At 49.9% G+C, this 19,466-nt stretch overlaps 2 protein-coding genes across 2 annotated transcripts; both read right to left on the bottom strand.

Annotated features, from left to right (window-relative positions):
- Positions 1-3,314: 3,314 nt before the first annotated feature.
- On the bottom strand, positions 3,315-13,343 carry LOC144097642 (neprilysin-1-like). The gene is made up of 4 exons (XM_077630294.1): positions 13,249-13,343; positions 11,562-11,627; positions 8,875-8,910; positions 3,315-5,414 (listed from the first exon to the last, which is right to left on the bottom strand). The coding sequence occupies exons 1-4, from the start codon at positions 13,339-13,341 to the stop codon at positions 3,315-3,317; spliced, it is 2,295 nt and encodes a 764-aa protein (XP_077486420.1). The 5' UTR covers positions 13,342-13,343.
- Positions 13,344-16,676: 3,333 nt separating this feature from the next.
- LOC144097043 (neprilysin-like) lies at positions 16,677-19,143 on the bottom strand. The gene has a single exon (XM_077629832.1). The coding sequence runs from the start codon at positions 19,096-19,098 to the stop codon at positions 17,065-17,067; it is 2,034 nt and encodes a 677-aa protein (XP_077485958.1). The 5' UTR covers positions 19,099-19,143; the 3' UTR covers positions 16,677-17,064.
- Between the last annotated feature and the right edge of the window lie 323 nt (positions 19,144-19,466).

Genomic DNA, 19,466 nt, shown 5'->3' with positions numbered 1-19,466 from the left:
ATTATCTTATTAGATGAACGGAGAGTCACGTGGTTCAGCGCAACTGCGAGATGAGCGTTGAATCACGTTGTTCAACGCAGTTGCGAAGGCGAGCGCCCCCGGCTCCGCGCGCCACAGCTGCGCCGAGGCGCAGCGAGTCACATGGTATGACGTCACAGCCACACTCCTCACTCCGCCGCTTGAAGGTCATTCTTCGGAGCGACATGACCTTGAGGTTTTGCATGGGAGTAGAGCTTCCGCTCAAATAAAAAAGGCGCAAAGGCCTTGCAACTTAAAAATCTAAAGGGATGCAAGTCCAATCGTTTTCACACAATCTGAACGCACAAGACATGATTTTCCCTACGTTTTGCAACGGAGACATGTTGTTTGTATAAAACGCTGACGATCAAGTATTGGAAGGTTACCATAGGATAATGAAGAGAAGTCCGAACGTAGCTAGCTTTTGCATTTCTGCTTCAGTGCATAGTGTCAAGCTTCACAGCTTGACACTATGTATATATGCCGCGAACACTGATCTGACGCATCCGTCGCTGACTCAGTAACTTTGGCTTATAATAACCAGCCATTAATGTTCCCCCTTTCTGGCTTTCCGCCTTAATACCGCCGTTTGGGCCGTTTATGAAGAGTCCTTTCTTGATTCTACGATTGCTAACCGGCGGGCAAGGAGTAATAAACATGCTTCCTGAAGAGGACCGCTTAAAGGAGGGAGATATCGACTTAATATCTAAGGCTAAGTCCGGCATGTAGGCGCTTTGAGGTGTTGAGTCACCGCTCTTGAAGGCATAAAGTGTTCATTCTGTGTTTTCAAGCTCAAAGTCTTACTTAGGTTGGCAGCTAAAGCGCTTCCTGAGTTTGAAACTCCGTGGTCGGAGCTTGGACAAATGCGAGAAGTGTGAGCTGGAAGACTAAACGGCATTGAAACGCAAAGAGTATGAAAGATGCCTGACGCTAGACAGCCACTGGCATATTTAGTTTTCAAGGAAATAATAACGATCCCTGTAATAGATGTTTACTTCCGCATCAACTTCTTTCAGCATCAAAAAGAGCGTCCTAGGCTTTTCCAGTGAATTTCTGTTCCCGGAGGACATCATCATTTTTTTACCTGGACATATCTGTAAGCCACGCTTGTGCCCTCCTCTTTTGTGACAAAAAAAAATAAAAACTAGTTTTTAGGAAAGGAAATGGCGCAGTATCTGTCGCGTAAATGGGCGGGATGTTGGCATCTAGGTAAGCAAATGACGGTGCCAGGAGGCAGCCGATTAGATCGCTGAATTTCTCCTCAATCAGCTGTATGAAGTTTCATGGAGAAATATAGTATAGGAAACCACATGACCGGATTTTCTTATCCACCAGCGGTGAGAGCATCATTTCGCTTATTTCGTCTCGGCGGCGATAGCCCAGAAACAGGAAATTTGGCCTGGAGGACACATACGTGCGAAAACACTCAGGAGCAGAATCCGTTTTTTTTGTCAATCGATCCACATCTTAGATCAAGACTCTCACCCAGAATTCCTCGACAACTCGAAACACTTTATCACCGACTTCGTCTGAATGCTGCATATACAAATGGCCTGCGATACCGTTTTGGACAAATGAACAGTCCGCATTGTGAAAACTGTACTTTGATAGAAACTGTGGAACATATCCTGCTTGAGTGCCCTGCGTATGCTAACGAGCGTGCGTACTATGAACATTGCATGCAGAAGCTCTGCCCAGTGCCCCTAACAATGGACAAAGTTTTAGGCCCCTTAGCCTGCTTCAGGCAACAGAGACTTGCAATGAACTTTCTTTTTACATATTTAAAAGACATTGCACATCTCGATAAGCTCTAAATTCACTTGAAGGTTACCTTCATGCATTCTTCTTGCAGTGAACTTCGTCAACCCATTCGTCGGACTATGCACTCCATCATTCCATAGGTTACATCAATACTCGCCACTGCATCCTTAGTACCCATTTCATGGCTGCATTTTATCTTCGTTTTTTTTCCACCTCTTCCACGCTGCTCTCCTTCAGTCTTTATCTCCCAAATTCCCCTCCCTACGCAGAGTAGCATGCCAGCGATATTGAAACGCCGGCTAAATTCTGTTTCTTCATTAGAGAGTCTCTCTCTCTCTCAGAATCCTGTGTGGACATTCGGCCAGGTGCCGTGAAGTAAAATCTCAAACGATAGTTCATACGCACCGGTGGCACTACACTGCCACGCTTAAATCCCATCACTCAGCGGGGAACGAAACTTAGCTCCGGAAGAGCCTAGTTTTCCGGCACCTGAACCAGTGGCATGCTGTAAGTCCACGCAAACACTGTTTGCGTACGACATGCCAGCCTGTAGCGTTTCCGGAATTAAAGCGCTGCTCAAGAAAGTGGGATCGCATTGATGAGAACACTCGAATGGAGGTCGGCCTAAGTAACCGTGTTTATACTTCGGTTCAGAGCGGGGTAGTAAACTGTGCACTAAATTTGCATTTTACAAAATCCAGTTAGTGTTATCTTCTAGACTACCACAAAAAAAATCACGAAAACGCCAGACATATCACCAGGCGTCACCACATCCGAGTCAATCAAGAGCGATGGTGCAGGTCAGCCACACTTAGATCTAAAGGCGCCTCCCACAAGTTCATCTGATAAGCGTTGAAAGTTTGGAAAGTCTCTCAACAACAAAAACACAAAAAAATCTTGCCTAGCTGCTGTTCTATCTGATGTTGAGAAAAAAGGAACATTCTACGCCCACAGCGAACATTCATCAGGCGCAGTCATTCAAGAAGACGCAGTTGGGCCTTCTCCGGTGATGTGCGGTAAAACAAAAATGGCGGCACTAAAATTAATAGTATATCATGAAGTATACATATGACAAAGTAAACTAAAGCACAGTAAATAGGACAAGGTTTTACCACTCTAACCCACCGATCGCAAGTCTGTGAGCTGAAACTTGGGGGAACACATTCGCAACTCCAAGCGTTGCCTCGCATTGAAAACGATTGCCCAGTGCTAAGCAGAAAAACTGTCACAGTTCTAAAACAAATCAAGACGGTATATATATCCTCGAAAGCCCAAGCATGCACACAGTGTCGCCGTAGTATCACGCGCAAAAGTGCACAGTGGTACAAACGCAGAACAGGCCTGATATTACTAGCAAGTGCACACGCATTGACGGGGAACGTTCTTGCATTCTGGAAAGCTGCCGACGTGAAACAAGTGGGCAAAGGAAATAGCGACGTGTATAAGGAAAGCAATTAGTGCAAAAAAGTGAGACGCAGACTAAAAGACGGGGCGAAAGCTAAATACGCACACACATAGATGTAAGAGACGCGAGGTCAGTCAAAGAAAGTGCACTTCTCCTTCGGGTTCATAGTGTCCTTAGGAGAGCATTTAAAGGTGGTGGAGAACTTGTTCAAGTGACGCAGGGGCACATTGCACTCGTCACCGTTTCTGTCCACGGCGCACGTCATGAGGCAGTACGTCATGAAGAACACTTGGTCGTCAGTGTAAGACTCGAGTCCATCCAGCGGGTGCACGTCTACCTTATGCTCCATCCTCACAGCGTGGCGGTACGCCTCGAACGAGGCGTCAATGGCCAGCGCTCTCCAGAACAACGGATTCACGCGCGCTTTCGACTTCAGCGGGGACGAAGGCGGGTTGGTGCTGCTGTTGCCGCCAGATGGCGTGCTGGGTTCTGAAGGGGCGCCGCCTAGGTTGCACTTGACGCGCTTGTCGTACTCCTCGAGCCCCGTACTCCACCAGGGGTCGTCTTCTCCCTTGTCGTTGTAAGCGACGCCGTGTTCGTCGAACGCCCGCACCATCGAAGCCGCCAATATCGTTCCCAGGGATCCGTACGTCATTGCGAACGAACCGTCAACGTAGAGCAACGGAGGTTCCAGGGCGCCGACGTCCATGGACACGCTGTTGTAGTAGTAGCCGTAACGGCTGGCCACACCGCCGATGCCTAAACGTTTGGAGTATATACTGAAGTAGTCGTCGCTAGCCATTGTCTTACGGAACGCCTTGGCAACGCTAACGACGTTGTCCATGAACGAGTCGCCCAGGCTTGGGAAGTTCTTGTACAGACCGGCCAGGGTGTACTTTGAAAAAAATCGGCTGTCGGGCAGTAGGCTTTTCCAAATGCCTCCCAGCTTTCCATAAGACTTTTTCTTGACGATAGCGTCGATCCACGAGGAGTTTGCGAACTTGATTTTTATCCGCTCTCGCACCATGTCGAACAAGTCGACTATCGTATCGCGCAGTGTCTTGCTGAACCGCTCGTGGATGTGCCTGGCCGACACGAGCAAGCCAAACGTCGTCTCCACGTGTGCCAAGCAGGTTTGCTTTCTGAAGGTCTGGAGTTGACTCGCGTCGCCTTTCATCCGCAGCTGCGGCTTCCCAATGACAGCCCAGAGGTAGTTGCGAACGAACACCCAGGAAAGGCCGGCTCGTAACGAGGCTTCGGGAACTTTTTCTAGCAAACGCTGCAAATTGGCAAGAATGGCCGGGTGTTCGATTAACACGATATCGTCTCTGTTCCACACCGAGGTGTACTCGGTGCGGAAAATCTCGTTCAGGTACTCCAACCACCGATCCCTTTGTGATGGCGTTTGCTGGTCAATCTCTTTCAATGTCCGTTTCTGTTCGTCCCTGGTGTCAGGATTGAACGCCACTGTTTCGCTGATGATGGTTTGGACGTGCCCCTTCAAATCCAATAGATCCCCTGGCGGAGGCACTCCTAGGTAGTCGCACTCATCATCGACTAGCTTCACGAACTCTTCATCTGTCGGGTTTGCCCCCCTGTGCTTCCAGTCTCCGCGCTTGATGTAAATCAGCTTGGGCCGGTTCTGGTAGGCCGGCACACCGCGCACTTTGAAGATCAAGTTAATATTCCAGTTGACAGTCAAGTTTAGCAGGATCTTCAGAGGGGGCACATGGGGCTCGCCGCTCTCCGGCCACTGTTCGGGCCACCCGAGGCCCAGGCCTCTCTTGAAGCTCTTGAATTTCTTAATCTCGCTCTCGATCGAAGTGACGGAGCGGTTGGCCATGCAGCTTTGGAAATACTGTGCCGCTAATGGGACCGGGGTCTCCTTGGGATCTCCCTCGAGCTCCCCGACGGCAACTTCGCGAGAATGGGCGAATATTCGCTCGATCATTGAGCGCTCCACTCCGGCGGGCTTCCAGGACCCGCACACGAAGCTGTAGAAGTCGCTACATGGTTTGAATTCAGTGTTCATGGAGCTCTTCAGCTCTTGAACGTGCCTTAAACAGCCTGGCTTCCTACATAGACCCACCGAGAGCTTAGGCTGCATGAATTTGACGAGCATTATCACACACAGGAATACCAGAGCCGATCCCACCGCTGCCAGGATGAAGGGAAGCATTATCTTCATTATGGGACGCATCGCGGCTGTTGCTTCGGAGCTCGGCGGTGCCTGGACGCGCAAGAGAATGACTGATGAGAAACGAATGCGGAAAATGGCTTTCACGTATCAACTGCAGCTGCATAGAACTATTGGTACATAATGGTATACACCCCGCCTTGGTACCAACATTCCGCCAAGCCGCACGAATTATGGAGAGCAGAGGATCAAATATCAGCTACCGTATATTCTGAACAAAACGCTCTCCTTAAACATCCATCCCCATTCCCTTACAGCTAAAAAATAGAAACTGCAATGCCTTGCATAAATTTCACTTTTTGAAGTCAAATTTCTTCCATGCATTTGCTTGTGTTTTTCCTTAACTCTCTTATTTTTTGTGACCGCAGTTTTTCTTGCAGTTTGTGCTTCTGCATGTCGCTTCACATCAATTTTTTTTCCCGTTAGAAAACGAGTGCTTAAAGGTGATTGTCTAAATGCTCTGTACAGCTACATGATAAAATTCTTTGTTTATTTTGTATATCTTTAACTGTTATTTTTTTCTCTCGAATTGGTGAGTTTCTGTTCAGTGTAACAAAATGCGACCCCGCTGCCGCCGCCATTGTCTGTAACGGGGGCGCGGTTCTCGTCAAGCCGACGATTTTTGTTGGCTTTTTTGCCGCGCTCCTAGTACTATGATGTGGTGCTGAATGAATTGAATTGAATAATGCGCGGGAAATGTTTTGCTCTAGTCCCTGTCTGAGTTTCCCCTTCTGGGAAAATTCCGGCGGCATTCCTTCTAGTGTGTCGCTCTTACGTGACCTTCTATTTATTCTTTTATTGCGTTCTGCAGAAAAACGAAGCACGCTCAGGCAACAAAATTTTTCTGCATCAGCGAGAAATGCACCAAAACAGTGCGAGATCTTAGACACAGAAAAATGAAGATTTTGTAGGACTGTCTACTGCCACAGATCAGAGATTTCTGCCACCTTTAAAAAGTAAGGTAGCAGGTTATAACAAAGATGTGTTACAAATACTACTTGTGATAAATATTAAGACGCTTAAAACAATAAATAGGAGTCAGTGTTTGATTTAATAATCGACGTAACCTAGCTTCTCCGCAACAAACACCACCAGTGCTCACCATGACAGAGACACCAGACGGCAGTGGGGACGCGTAGATAGAGAACGCGCCTAGCTAAACTGATTTCTGCGTCCAAATTAAGGACCCCACGACCAACCCCTCTGCCCAGATGTAGCCAACAAACGCATACACTCTGCGTTCGAGGAGCAAGACTGGTGAACTCGACGCGCTGTGCAGAATAGACGAAGGGCCGCGGGTTTGCGAGAACAACGCTCGGCTACTGATTCGAAGTTCCCGGGTTCGAACCCGACCGCGGCGGCTGCGTTTCGATGGAGGTGAAACGCTAAGGCGCCCGTGTGCTGTGCGATGTCAGTGCACGTTAAAGATCCCCAGGTGGTCGAAATTATTCTGGAGCCCTCCACTGCGGCACCTCTTTCTTCCTTTCTTCTTTCACTTCATCCTTTATCCCTTCCCTTACGGCGTGGTTCAGGTGCCCTACGATATATGAGACAGATACTGCGCCATTTCCTTTCCCCCGAAACCAATTATTATTATTATATTGCGAGAACAACAAGAAAAAAGCACCGGACCCCGGCTGTCGCCCGAGAGAGGAAGGTTATATGCGTTAGAATTCTCTAAAAGGCCCTGACGGGTTCCCGAAGCTGTGGCAGAGTTTTACACGGTGTATTGTTTTATTATAGTCATATCATATGAGCCTAAAGAGATCAATCACAGAGCTAACATAACATACTAGACAAATATTACACGCAATTATGATTGAACGAGGCAGCCGCCTCGCCACACAACCACACGTCAAAGCGGTCCTCTGCAGTCATACTAAGATTTTTGTAAAAAAAAAAAGCTTTAACATGTAATGTGCATAATGTGAAGCACCTTTTTTTAACCTGCCTTACAGTTTCTTTCACAGTGAACTTGAAAGTGTAAGCGCCAGGCGATACCCTGCACAATTGTGCTCTCCCCAAAAGCTCGCGTCTCATCCGCACAGGTCTGGAAGACAGCGCCTTGCATTCGTAGCGTGAATGAGTGGAAGCTTCATTGTCAGCTATCTGACATTCTTTATGGGTGCTTTCTGCAGATGTTCCATGTGGCCGGCAGTTGAAGCCTGTCGGCGACTTCTTGCGTTCGTGCGACGACCTTGTTCTCTCAAGCCCCGACCAGAACAGCTTCCCCTGCTTCTTTTGGGGGAGTTACAATCACCTCTGCTGGAGGCGGATCCTCCGCGCATTCCCAAGTTATGTTATCCAACGTTGCTGGCTCACCGCACAACTGGCAGTAAGAATTCACCATATCAGGGAAAATATTCACAGACGTACGGATTCGGCTGTGACTTTGCAGCCGCCACCGTGTAGTGGCTTGATCTCGGCTGCGAGACGAATGCGGAGGAGGCAGACTCCAACTCCGCTGGTAACATGCTGCTGAAAGGCGCAGAGGAAGGGCATAACCTATCTACCGAAAGCAAATCGCCTAAATTACACTAAATCACGTTGTGCGACAAGCCAGCAGATATGGCGTAGTCGCTAGCATTCACCCTCGCAAAGCCATATCGAAGGAAAGCAGCACAGCTTCTTGAAAATCCTCGCACTTGAAACGCACTTATCCGGATCCCTCCACTACGGTGGCTCTTACTCTCTTCTTTCAGCCGCCGCGGTGGCCCAGTGGTTATGGCGCTCGGCTGCTGACCCGAAAGACGCGGGTTCGATCCCGACCGCGGCGGTCGAATTTCGATGGAGGCGAAATTCTAGAGTCCCGTGTACTGGCACATCAAAGAACCCGAGGTGGTCGAAATTTCCGGAGCCCTTCACTACGGCGTCCCTCAGCCTGAGATCGCTTTGGGACGTTAAACCTCATAAACCATAAACCATAATAACACCTGAACGTAAGACGATGAAGGCAACGATATATAAACACATCACGCAGAGTGTTGTGCTGCGGGGATGCAGTGCTAATCTGTCGAAATCCACTTCGGGAGAATTTTTATCTAAGAAATTTTATTTTTATTTGCTTCGTTATGACGTAGGCATGACCGATCACGTATGAGCGCACGTGGGTTTTCGGACCGTCTGGCGTGGGCAACTACGACAACGCCGAATTTTCCGCCTCATGAGCCATATAATGTTTTCCCACTAAAATAGCATGTCCGTGCAAGTAGCATCACAGAGGAGGCCGAGCATGCGTTAAACCAACTGTTTCTCGATTTTCAAAGCGCCTGTCATGTGTCATTTACAGTATCAGCTAAAGCAACCCGTTATTTCAATATCAAATGCCCTCTTTATAAAACGACACATGTGTCCCTGCTAGTTCCTGAACATCAACCTCTTGTGCCTGAGCCCGGTTCTATGAAAGTAAAACCACCGGACATCGGCTTTTTGGTACAAACGCGCTGTTAAAATATGGCTTAGTTAGCACGGTATGATCGCCATTGTGCCTTACCGGGAAGACGTCGGCTGGCCTGCCGGCTTCGTGCAGCTGAAACGAGAAACAAAAGTTTTTACACCGGGGAGCACATTTAGATATACGTCTTTCCTTTAAAATATGGAGAGGTTTTTCGCTATACAGAGTACATTGTGTATGGCGCGCCCCGAGAACGTACCGCCCCCGTCCATTTAACGCAGAGTCGAGCGGCGGCACAAATTGGACAGCAGAATATTTGTTTTGCACCAAGGACTCCTATGACGCGCGGCGCAGCACGTCACACTTATTTCCATATTCTGTATTTGTACGTGCCCCGCCGCGGTGGCTCAGTGGTTAGGGCTCTCGACTATTGATCCGGAGTTCCCGGGTTCGAACCCGACCGCGGCGGCTGCGTTTTTATGGAGGAAAAACGCTAAGGCGCCCGTGTGCTGTGCGATGTCAGTGCACGTTAAAGATCCCCAGGTGGTCGAAATTATTCCGGAGCCCTCCACTACGGCACCTCTCTCTTCCTTTCTTCTTTCACTCCCTTCTTTACCCTTTTCTTACGGCGTGGTTCAGGTGTCCAACGATATATGATACAGATACTGCGCCATTTCCCTTCCCCCCAAAACCAATTATTATTATTATATTTGTACGTAGTGTATGTTACCCTCCACACCTATACTTTCTTACTATCGCTCCCCCCTTTCCTTCCCTCTCCCTGTCCTCTCCCTGTTCTCTTATTCCCGCTAGTCGCAGCTCAGGTGCTTCAGGTTCCGATGGCAGATGCCGCGGCTGGCAACATCTTTTCCTTCCATTGTTATATTATTAATAAATAGCCACTAACAACAACATTTGTTTTCGTTCATTGCTTGTCACAAAACAAAAAGAATGAGACTTGCTAGCTGGTCCTCCTCGACATTCGCGCGTTGCATTTCGCCATGCGCCGTATGTGCCTGACAAACCCCAGGTATTTATCAAGATATTTGATGTAGCAAGGCGGTTTAGTCCATTGCTGCTATGCGTATATTCCCAAGCATTCTAACGAAAACCAAAGTGCAGCCGCAGTCACAAGTGGCCAGTCCACAGGCACTGCTGTGTAGCCGTGCCCTCCAGCTTCCATACCATAGCAGCTGCACCACTGCACCTCTCAGAAACGAGCTCTGTCGCCCGAGGGCTTTTAACAATGCTGTCCACTCAGTGCAAGCCTTCGTCAACAAAACCCGCCGCGATGGCTCAGTGGTTAGCGCGCTCGGCTACTGAGCCGGAGTACCCGGGTTCGAAAGTGGCCCCTGCGTTTCGATGGAGGCGAAATGCAAATGGCTCCTATGTGCTGTGCGGTGATAGTGCACGTCTTTTTTTCAATCAATCTTTTGGTCGTCAGTCTTTTGGCTGGTTCCCAAAATTAAGGCGCATCTGAGTGGCGCGTGCTTCTCGTCCGATGAAAAGTTCAGCAATCAAAGCTCATTTGGTGTCAGCAACAGAAGCTTTCATCAACGACGACACGCAGAATACTTCACGGTTCTTTGGGGGCCGGAGTACTGTCGGCCGCAAAAGTTAGCGGGATCTGCGATGAGTGAAGAAGCGAAGCAAAACTGCATTACTGCGCCATCTGCCGTCACAGAGTGTGGTGTCGAGGCTCAGTCACGGTACTGCCACACCAGGTGTGCAATGAGCCGCCTCGACACCACCATCTGTGGCGGCATGCAGATGGCGCAGCAATGCAGTTTTGCTTAAAGCTTTAGTTTTGCTTCGCTCCGCCACGCATCGCATATCCCGCAAACTTTTGCGGCCAGCAGTACATTAATTCATCCGCTGGCTGCGGCTATACATCTATGAACAATGCGCCGTCGCCAAAAAGGGAAATTACAATATTTTACTTAAATGTAACGCCTTTCAATTCCATCACTTAAAGAAAGTAAAGCAGACAAAACGAAGCAATTTTAACGTCGCAAGCACAGCCTCTCTCGAAAATAAGGAGCCCTAAGGGATTGCTTCTAAACCGCCTAGTGGAGCTCTTGCAGCATTTGTCGAAGTCAAACTTAAGGAAGGCTGAGGACGAGACTTCCTCTCACTTTCAAGAGACTTGGAACGCTAGCGATACTTAAAGAGAGACACGGCGTGAGCCAGAAGGAAACACCTATAGCGCTCTAAGCTTTCAACGATGATACTACAGTCTTGAACAGAGACAGCAAACTAAATGTGTATCACTGCAGTCACACTTCCTCGCTTCTTTTTTTTTTTCTTTTTTGCTGCGCATTGAAGGAAAATTTCACAGCGCGTTGAGAGTGCTCGACAAGTGCCTTATAGAAGGGTGTAGGGGCTTGCACAAGGGTACACAAGCGATGAGTTGCGGTTTTTACGGAACCCAGCCTGCCTCATCGTAGCACATTAGGCCTGACAGGCACACCGATCAAACGTTGTTTCGTGGATCTCCGCAAAACGTCGTTACAGGGTGACAAAAGTGCAATGTAGCATTAAATGACGGGGACCTTGGGACAGGTATGCTGGTGATTCGTTCTGGTCATGTACCGATATTTAGTTCGCAAGAAATGTCTCCGAAGTGCAAAGCAGAATGAGATTGCGAAGAATGGAGCTCGAGACAAAATATAAGCAAAGTCATTTGCTAATAGCAAACGCATACGAACACCACTGCGTGATTGCGTGTGTGTTATCAGCGGTATAGCTAACAGTAAAGGCGAAAATTTCAATCTGTACATGCTCACCTTGTAATCCTCGCCCGCCGTGCCCAGTGCATCTCGTAGTCTGTCGCGTTTACTATACTTGCCGTGCTTGCAAAATGAAAAAGAACAGCAGAATGAAAGAATAATTATTTACGAGGTCTGACGCAGCGAAACCAGCGGTTTTAGAAACAGTGAGATTGGCGTGGTGCACAGTCAGCCAGTACGTGCGCGTAAGCGTTTTCGCAGGCCCACTACAAACAAGGACGCAGGTTCGACCCCCACGAAATGGGAAGGAGAGATAACGCGTAAACTTTCTGCGACCCTATGCAAGTCAGAATGGAGCGACACATACGGCAGGGAATTTTCGCATTCTAGTAGCACCAGTAGTCGTCTCAGTAGTAATAATAGTACGAGTATAGTTGTAGCTACTGTGGGTTGTAGTGGCCGTAGCACAAGTAACGGTAGTAGTGGTAGTAGTAGTAGAAGCAGCAATAATAGCAGCAGCAGCAGCAGTAGCAATATTCTGGGTGCTAACGGCGCACCGACAACTCGGGCCGTAACGCGCCAAGCTCACTGCGGCTGTCGTGATCACAGGGTGTCTTGGAAATTTGCGATCGCGAGATAAACTGCGTGCGTCCTGCGGATTGGTGCGGGTCGGTCAAGAGGGATCCGGTCACCTGACACCAGGGAACTGGACTGTTTCACGTGACCGGATTTACACGCCAGGGCTGAGCCGCAGTCGTAAACCAGTAATAGTTTTACAAGGATTGTTGGTGGTTTATCGGGCTGGGAGTGCTAGAACTCTACACAAAAAGGGGTGACAGAAAAGGACGAGCGTGTCGCATACGGTGAAACTACAAAATTCCGCGTCTATAGTTCCTCTGCCCGTAGTCTTAGCGCCCCCGTAATGACATTATTTGAAATATTAATCTCAACACCGGTTCGTTCCGGCGACATGGACGAGTACTCGATTCGATGCGACGTGATTGGAAGCGAGTGGCCTGTGCACAGAGCTGCGATTCTTTACTTCGGTCGCATCCGCTGTGCAGTGCCTGGTGACGCTAGACTCCAAAAGCGCATGAGACAGCAGAGCATTGCAGTGGATGTACGGACAAGAGCACAGTTTCGTCCAACAGACCAAGAGAAGGAGAACTGCCGCTGTCATGGCACAATTAAAGTGAAGGTCCCAAACTTGTGCCTAGTGCATGAGGTAGGTGGCGTTATTTCCAGCCATCTCAAGCGCACCCACTGATCGAAGCAGCGCCACCACCGAAATTGAGTAGATCTAGCATGATCATGCATGTCCTTCTCAAGGTGAGAAACCGCGCTGCCCCGAAGGGAGGTACGTTTGAAATGTATATCAACTTCCGGACTCTTAGCTCTTTCGCTCGATTCCCACGCACTACTCGTTTGGTTAATAATTTGCACCGCTATGAAATCGGCCTTCTTTTTACTGATTTACTGAAAAAAATTACAGGTTTAAGCCAATTTGAGCACGTTTCACGACATGCGGTATCCTTCTCTAAAAAATTCCATGTTACGAGGTTAGTGGCTGTCCTGCGTCTGGCTTGCAATAAGTAGATTTCGCTCGCATCTGCCCCTCTTGCTCATGCGGCGCCTGCGGCCTTAGCGCGATACGGTAGCGGCGAATGGTAACGCTATGCTAAAATCTCTAATACAGCCCCAAGCGAAACAGACTGAAAAAATCGCCGCCTACTGCCCCGGTTACCTTGGACGACCTCGTCGAGAGGGATCTTGAGCGTGAGGACCTCTTGGAGGCCGGCTGCTCAACGCCCATCGGTGGAGGCGCGGTGCTCCCCATGTCGCCACAGGCTCGGCTGGAAAGCCAAAGAGGTCCTCGAAACTAGGCAGCTGCTCGACTCGCGTAGGTGCGGGACCTGACGCCGTCGGTGGCTGGGACAGCGCAACCGTCTCGGAACAGTCGAATCCCGGCTCGTGCCGGTCTCGCGAGTGTGCCAGCCACAGTGGCCAGAGCTCTGTGATTATGCCACTTGCGATATTTCCCACAGTGGTCCTCCTGTGAAAATCTGGCGATTTGATCGGTCTAGAACTTTGAGGTTAGCAGACTGTCACGCCACGTTCAGCGTACAGACGAACTACTCAGCGTGCTCACAACAAGAATATGCTGGAAATATACCAAGTTGTAGACTGCCAATAATAGCTTACATTCAGGCTCACAGGCGGCGCGACAATCAGCTAACCGCCAGTAACAGACCACTGGTAATGCCCGGATATTGTGGCGGTGTTTCGCAGCTGGCAGGATCAAAAAGGTTGGTTGGTTGGCATCTCGGCTTCTTCCACTTTCATACATGGGGACGTTCCTCAAAGAGGTGTAATCAGATTGGTGTAAGCAGATGTATTGCTTTAAGCCTTGCAAGTCTATACGCTTCAGGAAATGTAAAACCAGTTTAAAGAACGTTTACTTTTTTTATTGTGACAGTGTGCCTGCTAGCACAAGGTACTTAAAAATATAGGTACACACTGGATTCTCAAACGTTTACTTCGTCACCACTGTGCGTGTGTCAAATCAATGGAATAGAAGAGCTTAGTTGTCGGTGGTCAGATAAACTCTGTTCTTACGGAAGGGTCCAAGTTTAGCAGCGACGTTCTTCGCGAAAAAGAAAGTTGCAACCCACAAAGCCAGAAATCAGTAATCACGCTCTTCCGCATTTAAAGACTCTAAACGCTGCAGGAGGCAGCGAACGTCATCGAGTCGCATGCCTCGGGGGCGGGGCTCGAATGCTCGCATCCCAAATCGGAATTCCTCGTGCTCAGAGAAAGACCGAGAGGCAGCCTCAGAGACCAGGCACCCCCGCCTCCACTACACATAACTGTCGGAGGACACCCTATTAAGGAAGTACCCACCATAAGAATTATCGGGATTCAGCCGCAAGAATAACGAAACAATAGGCAAACTGACCGCCACGGTCAATCAAACGACCCGGCTCATACGACGAATAGCCAATAAGAGACGTGGCATGAGGGAGAAAGACCTCTGCTGACTTACTGATCCAGGCATTCGTCTTCAGTAGGTTCTTCTACACTCTACCGTACCTGCACCTCTATCAAGCGGAGAAGATCAGGATAGAATGCCTCATCCGTCAGGCTTACAAGACAGCGCTCAGTCTTCCTCACAACACGTCTACCGGCAGATTGCTAGCCCTTGGCGTACTCAACACACTACCCGAACTGTGCGAGGAACACCTCACCTCCCAATACGCACGTCTCACGCGATCCAAGACAGGTAGGGCCATCCTGCACCGTATAAAGATCAACGCCGATCCCTTAAGCGAAGACTCGGAACAACTCATCCCCGAAGTACACGGAATGCTCTCTGTCAATCCCCTACCCAAGAACATGCACCGTACGCACCACGAGGGAAGGCACAAGGCGTGAGCCTGCGCCTTACGCGCCAAATACAAGGACTACCCCGCGGCCGCTTACGTGGACGCGGCGGAATATGCAACACCGCACAAAGCGCTCGCGATAGGCGCAGTGACCGGGACCGGTTCGCCCCTAACAGCCGCCACGCTATACACCACCTCCTCCAAGACGGTGGAGGAAGCGGCAATTGCATTAGCAATAGCCAACACCTCCATTGACATTATATTCAGCGATTTAAAAGCAGCCATACGCAACTTTGCGAGAGGCCGCGTCTCCCCCATCTCCCTCCAAATCCTCGGAAGCACCCACCAGGCCCCCGCAAGGAAGATCGAGCTGTTATGGGTTCCGGCCCACCCGAGCACACGATTACGCCCGAGGTTTCGTCGGCCGGGCAGTGGGCTGCCCTTAACAGAGTTTCTCGAAGCTAGGATGGCCTGAACACGTTTCACGACACCACCACTTTCGCCTCGAAAGACGCACCTTCCCTCCGCCGCATAAATTGCTCACAAAGATCCAGGAGACCACCTAGCGTCGCTTGCAAACCCATTCCCACCCCAACCCGGCGGTACTTTCGCTCACGCACCTCAGGCAATACTCCCCCCAATGTAGCAAGTGCGGCGGCAGAGTCTCACTAGACCACATCCTGTGGAACTGTCCGCAGGATCCGCCTCCCCCGGACCTAATTTAGCGCTTAACTTCCGAGCAGTGGGAGGCCGTGCTGCTCAGCACCGATCCGGAGAACCGCAACTCCAGGCAGTGGAGCCAGCCAACGAGGTATGGCCAATACCTCACCTTACAACTTTCTGCTGGCGCATAAATGTCTTCCAATCCATTCCAATCCGCATTTAAAGGGAGGCAATTGACCGAAACTTTCTACATTATTTTACGAAAAAGGTTCAGATTAACTTAAGGACAAGACAGATTAAGAAGTCTGCGGGGATACAGCGGCTGCAGGCTGGCAAAGGAGAGGGTTAATTGGAGAGACATGGGAGAGGCCTTTGCCCTGCAGTGGACGTAGTCAGACTGGCGATGAGGCACGTCCAAGCAGTACCGCATAACGCTACACCAAACAAGCTACGTGCACGTATGAAGACACTTTGAACGAAGTGGTTAGGGTTTAATTTCGCTGTAACACAATGAAATGCAATAAACTGGTTTTCCATTGAGTACGGGGGAAAAAAATGAGCTAGGCCCGCAGCGAACACTATGTAACGCGAACAGTTCAGCAGATTTAGTCCTCCTCTTGCAACGTTGTTACAGTCCTGCACAAAAGGCGTTTGGCAAGTAAAATCACGAAGCCTGTAAGCTTGGACAAGCTTCGAAAGGAACATATGCAGGGCACCAAGCGTATAGAAACTGTCTGACGCAGCACCACGCTTTAAGAGATTTTGTGAAAGCACTGCAAACTCTGTGCTGATCAGTTTCTATGGAAATTAAACGTGGTAGCGTCACAAAGTTACAGCAGTTAGAGCTGCCGATGGAACGGATATTACCAAGGCACCGAACTTGAAAGCTTTGAAGCAAGCCTTATGAACCAAGAATCTGCAAACAGGTCCGTTCTAAATCAAGTTTTGGCGAAAATAACAGCGCAGAGCATGTCTACGCATTAAAGAGCGAAGTTAGAAATAAAATATGTGTGGTGATCTCGTTATAGCCTGGAACTCCCAAGCATGACGGTTAAAGTTCGGGCGATCACATTCGGAATGCTGAGCAACAAGCGCTTTAGTGCTAATGTTCGTAAAAGGCCGCAAATATCACCATTCAGACTGTACACAAAGCTTATACAAGCAGTAGCAGCACGTAGCATCAAGCCGCGCTTTCTTTTAAATGCCAGTCGTGCTGAAGAGGTCGTCGTTCCGCGATGTGCAGCAGGCAGTATTACAAGAGAGCTGTTCTCGGTCCTGGGGGTTTTACCCTATATCGAGCAGCGCTCACACTATATATTGCAAAGCGGAGCACAGGAGTTCATTTACACTGCGCATTTAAAACGTACATTGTTACTCGCAGGCGAGCAAAGTGAAAGAAAAGGCGGCCTAGATAAGAGGAAGATTTACGGAGTACAAAAGTTAAGCGGTCCACCTAAGTAGAAGGTAAACAGTCAAATAGGTACACAAATTGATGCTGGAACCAACTACGTCAGTCAAAAGAAAGAGCACTTCTCTTCCGGGTTCATCGCGTCACCGGAGCTGCAGCTAAAGGTGGCGGCGAATTTGTGCGAGTGGCGCATAGGCACATTGCACGGATCGCCGTTGCTGTCAGTGGCGCACGTCATGAGGCAGTACGTCATGAAGAAGACCTGGTCGTCCACGTAGTCCTCCAGCCCCTTCAGAGGGAACACATCCACGATACCCTCCTTCCTGATAGCTGCACGGTACGCGTGAAACGAAATGCGCACAGCCAGTACCAACGAGGCCAATGGACTGACGTGCCCTTGCGACGAGGACCCTTGCGGGGAAGAAGCCGTGGACGATGCGTCGCCGAGGTTACACTTGACTCGCTTGTCGAATTCCTCGCGGCCCTGAGTCCACCACTGCTCCTCCTCACCTTTCTCGTTGTACAGTACGCCACGCGCGTCGAACGCCCGCACCATCGCAGCCGCCAAGATGGTTCCCAGGGAGCCGTACATCATGGCGAACGAGCCGTCAGAGTAGAGCAGCGGAGGCTCGAGGGCGCCGACCTCGATGGACACTCGGTTGTAGAAGTAGCTGTAGCGACTGACCGCATGACCACTGCCGAGCTTTCTGCTGAAGATGGTGATGAAGTCATCTTTGTCCATTGTCCGTCGGAACGCCTTGGCCATGTTAATGAAGTTGTCCATGAACGACTTGCCGACCGCCGGGAAGTTCTTGTATAGCGCGGCCAGGCTGGAGGTGGAAAAGAAGCGGTCGTCGGGCAACATGTTCTTCCAGATGTTGTCCAGCTTAGCGTAGGTCTTCTTTTTGGCCAGGTCGTCGATCCACGAGGCGTTGGCGAAGTCGAGCTTTATTTGGTCTCTAATTTCTTCGAAAAAGCTGTTTAGATTATGACGCAAGAGTTTGGTGAACCGTTCGTGGATGTGCTTGGCCGACACGACCAGACCGAACGTATTCTCTAGATGTGTCAAGCAGGTCAGTTTGGTGATGGTCTGGAGCGTAGTAGCGTCGGCCTTTGTCCACACCTCTGGTTTGGCAATAACTCTCCATAGGAACAAGCGGATGAGCACCCATGAAAGGCCCATCCGAAGCGACGCTTCAGGCAGCTTTTCCTGCAAGTGCTGGAGACGCGCAAGTATGTCGGGGTGTTGGATTAGCACGATGTCATTTTTCTTCCATGTGTACTGGGGGCTGTAAATTTCATTGAGATGTCCCGACCACCGATCCCCTTCAGACTTCATGTCCTGGTCGACGTCTTTGAGCGTCCGCCTGTCCTCGTAACTGGCGTCTGCCGTGAACGTCACAGTTGCGTTGATGATAGTCTGAGTATACTTATTCAGCTCCGTGATGCCACTTGGCGTAGGCACTCCCAGGTAACCAGTGTGTTCCTTGACAAGCGCTGCAAACTGCTCGTCCGTACGGTTTTTCCGCTTGGCGTTCCAGTCCCCGCGGCTGATGCGCAGCGCCTTGGGCCGGCCATGGTACGCGGGCATGACATCAACTTTAAACATTAAATTTATGTTCCAGTTCACCGACAAGTTCAGCAGGATCTTCAGAGGGGGCATGTTGACTTTGCTCCTCTCCGGCCACTCTTCGGGCCAGGTAAGGCCGAGGTCCTTCTTGAAACGCTTGAATTTCTCTACCTCACCCTTAACCAAATCATCGGGCAGGGCGGCCACGCAGCTTTGGAAGTACTGCGGTGCCAGCGGAACCGGAGCCCCCTTGGGATCTGCCTGCAGTTCCTGCATGACGACCTTACGCGTGACAGCAAAGATCCGCTCGATCATGGAACTTTCGCCTGCAATCGGCTTCCAGGAGCCGCACACGAAGCTGTAGAAATTGGAGCACGGCTGGACCTCGCTGTTCATGGCACTCTTCAGCTCTTCGGCGTGCCTTATGCATCCTGGCCTCTCGCATAATGCCACCCTGGGAGCACGCTTTACCCATTTCGCAACCATCACACTGGAGATTATCAGAGCTGCCACGGCGGCACTGGCAAACACAGGAGCCAACTTGGATCGGTCACGAGCCCGCGGCGACATTACCGGAGGACCCTGGGAGTGAAAGAGGGCGACTGTGACGACAAAGTAAGCAGCAAAAATTTACTGATATAAAAGTCAACTACCTATGATAACTGCCCAGCAGGAAGAGCTTATCTGCGTCCATGCTACTGAGCTAATAGCAAGTCACTGGGCACAGAGCCTCCTCGCTGCAAGATGAGGCAGCTGCTGTCGTATAGCCTAAAGTACGAGCCCGAACACTGGACCTCTCCTTGACTCCATAAAACTTTCTCTACGCTAAACATATACCTCCGCTTTGTTCTCACCGAATCTTTTGACGTGTTACCTGTACTTTCCGTGCTTGGTTGCTACCCCTGTTTTTGACTCCCTCGCCTCACTTAGTGCTGCAC

Source organism: Amblyomma americanum, chromosome 7 (assembly GCF_052857255.1).
Source record: "Amblyomma americanum isolate KBUSLIRL-KWMA chromosome 7, ASM5285725v1, whole genome shotgun sequence".
Taxonomy (NCBI): Eukaryota; Metazoa; Arthropoda; class Arachnida; order Ixodida; family Ixodidae; genus Amblyomma; species Amblyomma americanum.
The sequence above is the reverse complement of the archived record's forward strand: the minus strand, read 5'-3'. Positions and strand labels throughout refer to the sequence as shown.